Source organism: Ruditapes philippinarum, unplaced genomic scaffold, assembly GCF_026571515.1.
Source record: "Ruditapes philippinarum isolate M1 unplaced genomic scaffold, ASM2657151v2 ctg1148_1_1_1_1, whole genome shotgun sequence".
NCBI classification, from domain to species: Eukaryota; Metazoa; Mollusca; class Bivalvia; order Venerida; family Veneridae; genus Ruditapes; species Ruditapes philippinarum.
The window spans coordinates 55,428-67,976 of record NW_026860494.1 but is presented as its reverse complement, the minus strand read 5'-3'; the positions used below and the strand labels follow the sequence as shown (position 1 = coordinate 67,976).

Genomic DNA, 12,549 nt, shown 5'->3' with positions numbered 1-12,549 from the left:
TAATCAATGATTTCTCATAAAACAATTAGATCCACTTATATTTTTCTAACAATATTTTAAAACTTTCCTTTCATCATAATGTTTTGAAAAATCATAATTTTTTTTGTATATTGCATTATCTTAAAATGTTAGAAAATAATATAACAATATGTTTGATATTTTAATTTATACAAATGCGAGTTAATTTGATACAAGCATGAAATTGACTAAATATGATGGATAAAAAATTACATGTTTAAAGTATACCAAATTACTGCGTGAATGGCTCAGCAGGGCACTTTTTTCTTTTATAAAATTAACATTCAAATAGAGCAAATTTATTCTGGTACATGCCTCGGCACTATATATACATGTACACAATATCATACATTATAAAGGAAAGGAAGTAATAATTAATCCAAATACCAGTTTGCAGAGAAAAACTCTCACCATTCAAAAGTTGTGTATTAACAAATAAATTGTAAACATTCACTTGAAAATATTAAAACAGTTTAAACTACATTTTGTTTTCAAACAAAAATTTAATGAAATTACTGCAATATAAATATAAAATATAATATAAAAGTCATACAATATTCATGGTGTATATGGACAAGACAACGAGTGAGGGTAATCATGTTAATAAGACTATTTTAAACAACAATCACTTTTATTAGAAGGCACGTCACAATAGTAATACTTTGACTGATTAACATAAAATAAGGTGTGTGTTACATGACTATAAACATACTTTTCAATACTAGGTATGATCAAAAAGTTCTCGGCCCGATATATTTCTAGCCACTACACCACGGTGCATATCCATATCGGTACCCTCTTTGCGAAATCTGCTACAACGGTACTCTCTTTGTACATGCACAGGTCATTCTCTGCTAAAAACAAACCATCGATGGATATCAATCCAGTAACATTTCAATGTAATAAGGAAAGGAGGTATGACACATAGAAAAGATGTATACCACGGAACACTAGAATGTTTTCTTTAGATGCTGATTTGTCATGTGTCCTTTTTTCATGTACTGCAACATCACAAAAAGCTACAAAAAATCGACATGTCTTGCCTCGCCCATCACCTTGACATACTTTTCGGGCTGCAATGAATCTTTGGCTTGATTATATATGCATCATACATATTTAATATGTTCATTTACGTATCATCTTCGGACAAATGGCGGTATATTGTCAAAAAAAAAATGTAAAATTCATAAAAACACCATACTTTCGGTTTTGCAGCGACACGGGCTACCTCTCTTCACTTTAATTTTTATATCACAGGTACCATCTCACTTGTTAACACATAAGTATGTAATATTTACATAAAAGTAAGAAATATTACATACCTAACAATTAACGCAAATAAAAGCATATGTTGTGCCTTGAGGATACCTATGTTTTAAAAAATGAGAGGGCACCTGTGATATAAAAATTCAAATGAAGAGAGGTAGCCCGTGCCGCTGCAAAACCGAATGTATGGTGTTTTTATGAATTTCACATTTATTTTTGACAATATACTGTCATTTGTCCAAGAATGATATGTAAATGAACATATTTATTATGTATGATGCATATATAATCAAGCCACAGGTTCATTGCAGCCCGAAAAATATGTCGAGGTGACATGTCGATTTTTTTGTAACTTATTGTGAAGTTGCAGTACATGAAAAACTGTGAAAAATTGGACTGCTGAATCTAAGAGGGACAAGGAGAGCATTGGAAATGATGAGCGGCCTTGGCGGCCAAAAGAGGCCACCAGTGATGAAACTGCCGAAGCTGTGCATGATCTGGTCATATGCGACAGAACCCTGCGAAGCATTGCTAGGGAAGGGAGTATAAGCTTTGGTTCAGTTCAGGCAATTCTGACTGATGTCTAATGCATGTCAAAGGTAGCGATTTGGTCCCCAGACAGTTGACTGACGACCAGACACGGACCAGGTTTGACATTTCAAGATATTTTTTGTCTCGCCACTAGGATGTACCTGATTTTATCTACCGTAGCTCGGATGAAACATGGCTCCATCACTTCGATCCAGAATAAAAAAAACCCCAGAGTATTCAGTGGGAGTACCCTGGCTTATCCCCTCCGAAGAAATTCAACAGGGTGGCATCAGTAGGGAAGATTATGGCTTAAACTTTTTGGGATAGTCAGGGGGTAATCATGATTGACTATATTGAACAGGGCATACCATAAACGGTACGTACTATGCAGACGAATTGAGAAGTTTGTTTCAAGAAATCGCGCGTAAAAGGAGGGGCCAACTTACTGGAGACGTTATGCTCCTGCGCGAAAATGCGCCAGCTCACACATCCCAAGTTGCGATGGCTCCTGCAACTGAATGCGGCTTTGAAATTCTTCCGCATCCCCCATATTCTCCGGACTTGGCCCCCTCTGACTTCTACCTGTTTCCAAAACTGAAAAGCAAGCTTCGTGGTTGACGTTTTGGAAGCAATGAAGGTGTAATGGAGGCGGTCAATGAGTTTTTTGAGGACCAAATAGAGAGTTCTATTTTGAAGGGTTAAACAAGTTGGAGAACAGGTGGGCAAAGTGCATTGATTTTGAGGGCTATTATATAGAAAAGAAAGACTATTAGTTGAGTTCTCTGACTACCGGAAGTACATCGGGCCAAGAACTTTTTGATCAATCCTCTACATGGGGAGAGTAACTTTATTGTCAAAAACTCCTGCAATGTTGTTTGTTTGTTTTTTTACGAATAATTGTTATATAATAAGTACATACATGTATGTCATTAAAATATTTAATAGTATGTATTTATTTATCTATCGAAAAGCGGTTCAGTGCGGATACATCACACTTGTAGTTATATTAAAAATAGACAGATTTATCATAAAAAGGATAAAATAAGTGGATATAGAAACATAAGCTTCTGTATATATATCTTAAAGGTACATTATTGATCAGATTTCTTTTTCTTTTGTTAAAAAGGGAAAACATGAGCTTTATAAAGTTTAACTAATGCTTTAAGAGCATGTTAGAAACTAATCACATGAGAAATATAGCGTTGAATGTATGGTCATATAAGTAGCAAACTATAAACAATGTAATATTTTAACTTCTATACAAAGTATTACATCATAATAATAACTAATTGCCTATAAGCTGAATATGATTCAATTAAATGGCAAACAAGAAACTAAAAACAAAATTAAAAAACGTTCGAAAAAATAAAAACAAAAGCATAATTGGGGATAAATTGTCTTGTAACAAAAAGAAATCGACCTTATTTGAATATGGATCATGCAAATCATTGCGAAACATTTCTTTTTCTTCTTTTTTCCTTCAGAAAAGTGTTAACATAAAATACTTTTAAAATTCAAGAAATTGTAAAATGATAGCAAATCAAAAACAATGTTAAAGGCAAATTGGAAGATTACGAAGATAACAAGTGTTAGGATATATAACACACTGGTAAGTATTATTCAACTTAAATGTATCAAAGCACTAATACATGTATTACTTTTTACAGAAAAATCATATGAAATAAAGTCAGTTTAAAATGAAATTGCGTTTATATTGATCATACTAACAAGTCATTGATTGGCCAGCACAAAAAGGCAATAAAACAATTTTGTAATGCAATACAGTCCGGTTCATATGGTGTCCCTAACCTCCGTGATATTTATATAGTTCGTTATTACGAAATAATTGAAAGATTTACAAGTGTACATAACTGTTTACATTTAATCTGATGTTTGTTTCTTCCTCAAATATTGTAGATTGAACTAGTTTTCAAGAAATTGTGAAATAACACGATTCGTATCTTTTACATAATTGAACAACGGTCTTTTTGCGAGAGAGATTTATGCAGTTTCTCATATTTAAGTCTTAGCTCTGCCAGTTGCATCTCTAGATATTGATCTCTTTTCACTAGCTCTTTGTCACGTATACGTTTGAATTGATGTTCCGTCCGCCAGTGAGATTCACGGCAAAATTCATCTGAGAATAAGTAATCAAAAGAATGTTGTTAAAATGATTAAATTACACATAATATGGGCATGATTAATTGTATTTTCTTTCTCTATGTTATCTATCTAAATTTGCAATGTTATTTTGTCAGTCGTAGTAATTGTAGCATGTCTGTTTAAAATATAACATGATGTGGAAGATAAATTACACTTATATGTTTAACATGTTTCAAGAAATTTCCATTTTGTTTAGTTCCCCCCCCCCATTGTTTTCTCGTTTAGGTCGCACACAATGTTTGAATTGGGAACCATATGCCGTTATTCATGAAATGGCACTGACGTGATTCATAGATAACCACAGTATGAACACATTTGCGGATTGACTTTAAATACCGGATATGGCTTATATTTATCAATGTTATTGTTTTTATATTTTTTCTTGCTAAGGTAATTTATAATGTTGCAATATTAATGCATGCAAACAAATCGTTAAATTTGACCCATAAATAAAAATGATACAGAACAAGTTATATTCGTTGCACATTATATAAAAGTAATATCCGTGGCGAACAGAAGATATCGATTATTAAAATATTATCTTTAAAATAATATTTTTACTCATTATAAAATTCATGACAATGAAAAAATAATGCCTGCTAAATATCGTTAAATTTGGACCATAAATAAAAAGTTTTAAGTAAAGTCCCTTGCACGTTCTATGTAAAAGAATTATATATTTTCTAAGATTCAAATAATAAATAATACATGAAAAAATAGTGAATTTTGGCCAAAAAATTAAATAAAAGTTACAAGATATTTCGTTTCACGTTATCTTCTATTTAAACCTCATATTTTTGTCTCAATTATTTCGTGATCACACTATTTATAATGTTAAAGTAATAATTAATGCAAGAAAAAACAACAACTAAAAAACGTTAAATTTCGGCCATAAACGAAAAGGTAATGAATTAGTTGCACGTTCTATATAAAAGTCATATTCGTCGCGGACAAAAGCACGGACATTGTCAATTTAAGTCCGTGACAAAAGATACCGAATATGACTGGTAATTGTTAAACTTATATATTTTCCCTTTCTGTTCTTGATTACATAACTAACAAGAGCCGGTTCGAAAGGGTGATGCTCCCCGAATAGGTTTTGGACACAGGAAGGTAAACCTCTCAGACAAAGTTCAGAATGTAAAAACAACCCAAATGTTGTGCACGACACATTGTCTCAATATGGTGATCATTTCTATGAAATAGTTATTAAATCCGACTTCAAATAATGAAGTTATGGACCGGACGCGATTTTGCTGCAAGGACATGCTGTGACCTTGACCTTCAAGGTAGCGACCCAAATTTGCGCGCGACACGTCGTCTCTATTGTGATCATTTCTGTGAAATAGTTTTAAAATCCGACTTCAAATAACAAAGTTATGGGCCGGACACGAATTCGGTACGGACGGACGGACTGACGGACGACAACCCGACGACTATATGCTCACTTGAAATTTTTTCGGGAAGCATTATAAGACAAAGATGATAAGACATGCAAAAATTGTTAAATATGGCCCTTAAGTTAAAAGTGACAAGTTATATTCGTTGCACCTTCTATTCTATATACAAGTCTAAAATTCGTGGCGCACAGGAGATACATGCATATATTTCTGACATATTTTCTTTTACACGCCTCCACTTCAAAATTGTGGTGTACGGCATTTCCGAGATAGAGCGGAAGGCCAATTTAAAAGGCTAATTGTAAGTTTTGTTTATGTTTTTGTCTTGTTATTCATTTATTTTTTTAAAAAATCGATCAATGTAGTTCCGTGTAGGATTTATTTAGGCTTCCAATGATCTAAGCTGTTACAAAAAGAAAATAATATTGAGCCCGGGAGAACTGTTCTCCCTTACGAAGCGAACGACAATTTGTTAAATAACAAACTTCCAACCACAGAAACGCTCTACACTTCGGATTTCTTTAAAAGGTGTTTTAGGAATATATCAACCCGGACCAGGAGCTAGTCCTTCGTGCAAAATAAACTACTCTTGGTGGATTTCTTAAATTTGTATAGAGATTTGTTTCGAAGGTAGTTGAGCCAAAGGGCAAGAAATGGAGCGAAAGGTCGGTTGTTGTGCGCAAGGCGATATTAAGTTGGCGTAAAGAGCATAGTCAACGAATTTCTATAAATAAAAATCTAAAATAGACGTTCTACAAAGTACACTATAATCTAGAAGCAAGTTTCATTTTCATTTTTTTCGAAATGAATTTTTTGTATTATTTCTTTAAATTTCAATATTTTAAAAACTGTGTTTGTACGAATTACGCTTAAGCTCTCGTCATAAAATCAAGCGATTCGTGCTTAAAATCTACTTTCACTTTTACAGTTATTTAAAGTAGGTCAAATTATAAAAAATATCAAAAGTAGGTCAGATTATATCAAAATACAACTCGGTAACAGAAATTACATTCTTGGTCAAATTCCATGTCAAGAAAGTAGGTCAAACGATATCAATAATATAAAAAGTAGGTCAGCTGATATCAAAATTAAATTTGGCATCATAAATTACACCCATGGTCCAAATTTCAAGTCTGTGTATTTCAAAAAGCAAGAAACTAGGTCAAAAGATATCATTTATATCGAAAGTAGGTCATTTGATATCAAATTTCAATTTTGCATCAGAAATTATATTTCTGGTATTTTCGGACCGTCTACATTTCAAGTCAGTTTGATGAAATTGAGTCAGTAATGTAACTACTGAAGTGTTAACAATGTTCTCCATATCTGGTGTTGTGACCTAGCTTTTGATCCGAGGTGAGCCATTTTCTAACTTGACCTAGAAATCATCAAAAAATCTTTCAGACCAAAATCAAGGATATTTGAATCAAAACAGTAACCACTAGAGTGTTTACAAATTTTTTCTATTTTAGCGCCTGTGACCTAGTTTTTCGTCTGAGATGAAATATGGAAAAGCAATGCTTCAATCCATTTTTTTCTGGATAATAAGTCGGAAAGGTTGTTATGACTATTTCAAGGTCAAATTCGAATATGGGTTACCTGTGGTCAAAAGCTAGGTCAATGTCAATGCCCACTTGTTTTGTTATATCATCATATTTCGACAAATCATCATTTATTACAAGACATTGATGAAAATCAAATAACCTTGTTCCGTACTAATTAATGATCTAGGCCTTGAAAGTACGAGTATTGTTATTGAATTTTCGCTATTCTTTCCTGCTGTTTCCTGTTACTTTGTTATTTGCATATGGTTTGTTTTCATATTTGGACTTAAATACCTTTTGCTTAAACATTCGCAGAGATTTAAACCTACCTTGAATTTAAAGACACTTTATTTGAAGACTTGATTTGAACACTATCATTTGTAAAGTGTTGACATTTTTTACAAGAGAATTTATTTTAATTTGTATCTATTTGGTATGAAAGTTATTTCAATTTCTGTCGATGGCATCGGTGGTGGTATAAAATCGCCTTCAGCAAAATTTCTAGTTTTTAAAAGGACCAACTGCTTAAAGGACTAGAGTGTAACGATGAGAATTATAGTTCTTAATAAATACTTTCTTTTGTTTGTATTTTTAGGATATACTATTATGTGAAAAAATAAACGCTACATGGCATTTGATGCTAGCTATCATAGAGTATAGCTAACCTGTTCGGTGTAAAAACAAAATAAGATCACTTTGGTTGGGTCCTAACAGTAACATGGTCAAACAAGTGTTTAGAACACCCATTATCATATTGAAACCTGAGTCCCATTAAAATTATGCCTGCCTTATTATGATCTATGCTTTATTTATAAGGAATTCTAACTACGAAATATAGTACCGTATTGGTCTTTGTACTTTTGTCCAGTTGCATCGCGGTACCGTGTCGTCTTTTCATCATGTTTGCTCTTCAAAAACTCGTCAAAGCACTCAAATATCTGTTATAAACAAACATTCATTTGCATGAAAGATTTTAAATGTATCAAATGTTTAATAATTGAAATATAAATAAAGCAAATTATCTGATGAAGAAAGTAATGCTTGTTATCATTTCTGTGATACTTTATTGGAGTCGTTGCTAGACAGTAAGATTAAAGGTGGTTGGTAGGCTAAAGATTTAAAAAAAACTGCACCAAAACGTTTGGAAAAAACTTAATGTCAACAGTTCCTCAATATCTGAAGTCAGAATATAATTGGGGTAAAAATAATATTTTTTTATCCCCCAACCCTCCCACATACTTCTCAGTTTTAATATGAACAGAAGAAAGTTACCGAACAAAAACAAGATCTAATATATTTTTGCATGTATGTCTGTATGGCGAAGGTTCACCCAAAGTATGTAAAAGGTATCAAAAATATAATCTAAAAGACGTTACTAAGTCTTACAACATCTTTGTCATACAGCTTTTTCGCTTCGAAAAAATCTTGTTTTAGTTTTTCCATGTCAGCTTCATAGTAACTGTAGATTTGTGACTTATCCGTCAGGTATCTACTTTTGTTCCTTTTTTGCATTTCATCATACATCTTCGACAATTCCTTCATTCCGTTTTCCTTGCATTTTTTATTTATTTGATTTTTCATCATATCTAAATAGGCTTTTATTTCCGCCTGCAAAAATACATAGAACAGACCAGAACGGTGCTGTTATATAAACATATGTAAAATGTACATTTTTTTGACGCATTCAAATAATTTCCCGTTAAAAATCATCAATATATAAGTTGTTATTATAATAACAAATTTCGAATGAGGGACAAGATTACAATAATCCATTAAACTATGTCCATATTATTCTATGATAAATATCTTTAATAAATCAGCATGTTATGAGATGATGCACGCCAAAAAGACCATTAATTTTTTAATCTTTACATGAAATTAAAGTCGTTACGGCAGTAAAATTCAATTCTTGGTTCGTTCCATTTACTATAAGTCATCGACACCCTTTAAGATGACATGTTTGAATTAATTACCCCTCACTTTTGTGTCGCCTCTAGAGACTAGTGGCGACAAATAAGGATCACTTCTCCGTCATCTGTCTATTCGTCTGTATGTCCGTCACAAAACTTGTCAGATCAACTCCTTAGAAACTTCTGGTGGAATTTCTTTCAAACTTTACAGGTATGATCTGTACTGAGTCTAGTTATGCATATCGTCGGCATTTTCCGGTTCAATGTCAGAGTTATGGCCCTTGAATGATCTTAATTTTAAAAGTTTGTCCGTACTAATTCTCTTATACCACTAAAACAATATCAGTGAAACTTTATAGCTTTATAGCATTGATCTATAATAGCTCAAATATTTGCACATATTACATGGGTTGTTTGGTTGAATAATATTTGGCGGAGTTATTGCCCTTATAATATTTTATTTTTGTCTGGATTTCTTCTCTTATACTACTACTACTGCAATTTCATTGAAACTTCACAATATTGATTGGTAGCTCAAGAACTTATGCATATTACTCGGGTTTTCTGCTTGAATGATTTTTGGCAGAGATATGGCCCTTGATTAAAAAGATGTTAATAAAGTTTGTCCGGAATACCTCTCTTATATCACCAGTGCAATTTCATTGGAACTGTACAGGATTCTTGCGCATATAACACAGGTTTTTCACTTGAATGATTTTTGGCATAGTTATGGCCTTTCAATAAAAAGTTGTTTTTGTGTTGCCAGTTTCTTGTTTGGTCCACTCTTCCGAAACTACTGGTGCATGTTCATCAAAAATTTACAGGACTGATCAATACTATGTCTAGTTGTGCATCTCATCAGCATATTTCGATTTAATGATTATCGTTAGAGCAACGTCCCTTTAATGGTTTTTATTTTTAATTTTTCCGGACTACTCGTGTTATTGGAGAGATCATCAGTTGAGAATGATTGTTTGTGGCATCCATTTTTGCGTATCAAATTGAAGCTAATGCATCGCATTTTAAGCCTTAAAACATTAGAATCAGTCTACAAAAGTTGTTATGCGCATGCTCCGCTTCAAAATACGACTTAACGTAAACGAAAAATTAACATCGAAGTGAACAAATCGGTACAAGGAAAAATCGGAAAATATCATTTACGTTACTTAACACTACGAGCAATGGTTCATTCCGTTTTTAATCCTTTAAACTGTTTAAATCGATACTTGTTTTCTGAATAGCGTTTTACTAATTTATGTTCCGAAAATTAGGAACAGTGAACATTATTGCAACAATATCACCATGCACTATTATATGACCGAGTAAACGGTGTACCGAAAAGTTGCTGCTACCTCCTCTTTTGAACTGGTATGACTTAATTACGCAACGGAGATGTTTTCGCGCAAATGGCGAAAATGGCACAACTTTTTTCAAAATATGATAAACAAGATAAGAAGGAAAGGCGGCGTTCAATGAACGCAACCATCACATGATCCAGCAACAAGAACCAGTGGCTAGGAACCCAGGCGGACAAGTTTAATTTTCTTGCCATATTGTGGTTGGAGGCATGCAGCAGTATATATTGTTTATTCCAATAAAATGATATATACATTATATATATAAATCTGGGACTTAAAGTTGTTTGATTAACATTCTTTATGCCCGTTTTGGAAAATCTCTGGTGCTCTTTATAACTCCAAATATTATAAAAATTATTTCGAAATAAACAAATCTTCAACAGCTACAAAAAGACCTCTCGCATGCTTCTTTTTAAAGAAGCAAACTTGTGCCACTAATGCAATTTTAATGAAAGTGTACAGGATTGATTGGTAGCTTAGTACTTGCGCATTTTACACGGGATTTTCGATTGAAGGATTGTACCGTTATATAGGTACTTTTTAACAGCATTGAATCTTGTTGCGTATTTTTTCTTTCTAAAAATAAAGTGGCAGCTAATTTTTTCTCGTTTCAGCCACTTTTTTCGAAGATCACCTAAAAGGGGATTCATAAGTTAATTAACCATTGGCCACCAGACTATGACACCAAGAAAATTTAGTTGTTTGCACCCTATAGTGCTTTCGGGTCATAAATATCTTTTGTTTGAATAGTTTAAAATTATACATCCGTAACGTGTCAGGTGTGGTAGACAGATGAAAAATATCGTTAATACACATTGTCAAAACCCAAGTCGAGAATATTCTGGATAGGATCAGATTTCTCAGATAATCATCATAACCGCAAATGCGTGTTTTGTTTTGATTTTGAAATGAAACACAACTTATTGTATGTGTATGACTGTTACTCTCAAGTACACTTACAACTTGCAATGTAAGGTGTGTTGAGTTATTGTTACTATTGTTTTATTTAGTTACAGTTACATTTAATTGAAATTCTCAAATGATTATAGTATTTGATCGGGGTTATTGAATAAATAACACATAGATGTGTGGGTAACAGTTAACATATCATCCCTCGTAAAGATACTGTGTGGGTAACAGTATTTCCTTGGGATACTATTTTTACTATTATACGCACAAGCATATGTGTTATTTTAAAAAGAAACACTGATAATATGACCATTTCAATAAATTCAATATCAAAAGTTAAAAAAGAAGCAACACTTTACCAGAAGTTTGTCTTCATACTTGTCTTGAAAGTATACCAATGAGTCTTCCCGGTATTTAGAAAATGCCTTATCAAACAATGGGAGGAACATGGTCTGAAGCTTCTCTTTGTTTTCTATATGTTGAAGTTTGTCCATGTCTTTTTTAAACTCTGTGAGTACCTTGTTCAAAGCTCGCTCATTGCGCTCACAAGACACTTGTTCATATGCTTCTTGACACTTCAAAGTTCTATCTGTCTTTAGTGCGTTTACATAACTCGTGATGAGATTTGCGAAATCTAAATACAAGAACAAAAATGTTTTGATATTTTTCTTGACGATGACACAATGTTTAATATTACGGAAGCTTATCAGGGCCTCCACTCCTTTAAATTTTTCACGTCATGTCAACTTGGCTTTTTTTTCTCGTTTTGACCAAAAACATCCCACGAAGACGTAATAATTAATACGTAATACGTAGAAGTGTTTTAATCATTGCGAAAAAACTTGTTGATTTACGAGAACTATTTGTCAATGAGAGTAACGTCTTTGCGTCCTTCCAAATATTTCAGCAAATGCGTGAAATCACGAAGTGTATGTTTTCTTACTAGATTTTTTTCGAAGAGACAAAAACATCAAGCGTATCGAGAAAAGTTAAGTTGCAATGCCTAAAAACTCTTCATCTTTGTCAGTAAATTTTATTGAGATGTGCCAAAACAACTTATCAATGCGAATAAAAAAAGTCGACTTAGCGCAAAACATCTCATCAACTGTAGGCCCCGTAAAGCTTCCGTAAAATATTACGTTTTCTGTATAAAATAGAGATTATATCATTGTTCTTCGATAATATTAAAATTTAGTTGTTTTTTAATCAATATTCTTTAACTCTGAGAGACAATCACTTTTCAACAAATTGAATTAATGAACTTACAATATCATAACTACAACGTTCACTTGACGATTTTACATCAAGAATTCACATATGTTACTTCAAGAATTATTGATCGTAAATTCGTGATGTTCAAAAAATGATGTTATGACGTTCATATTCGAGATTTCATTAGATTGAAATTGTAAATTGATGGCCGTGTTTGAGTGTATTTCACAAGTCATTT

General features: G+C 32.7%; 1 protein-coding gene across 1 annotated transcript; it reads right to left on the bottom strand.

Moving 5' to 3' along the window:
- Nucleotides 1-1,597: 1,597 nt before the first annotated feature.
- Nucleotides 1,598-11,801, bottom strand: LOC132760298 (uncharacterized). The gene is made up of 4 exons (XM_060752248.1): nt 11,459-11,801; nt 8,309-8,530; nt 7,764-7,860; nt 1,598-3,952 (listed from the first exon to the last, which is right to left on the bottom strand). The coding sequence occupies exons 1-4, from the start codon at nt 11,591-11,593 to the stop codon at nt 3,780-3,782; spliced, it is 627 nt and encodes a 208-aa protein (XP_060608231.1). The 5' UTR covers nt 11,594-11,801; the 3' UTR covers nt 1,598-3,779.
- Nucleotides 11,802-12,549: the final 748 nt, after the last annotated feature.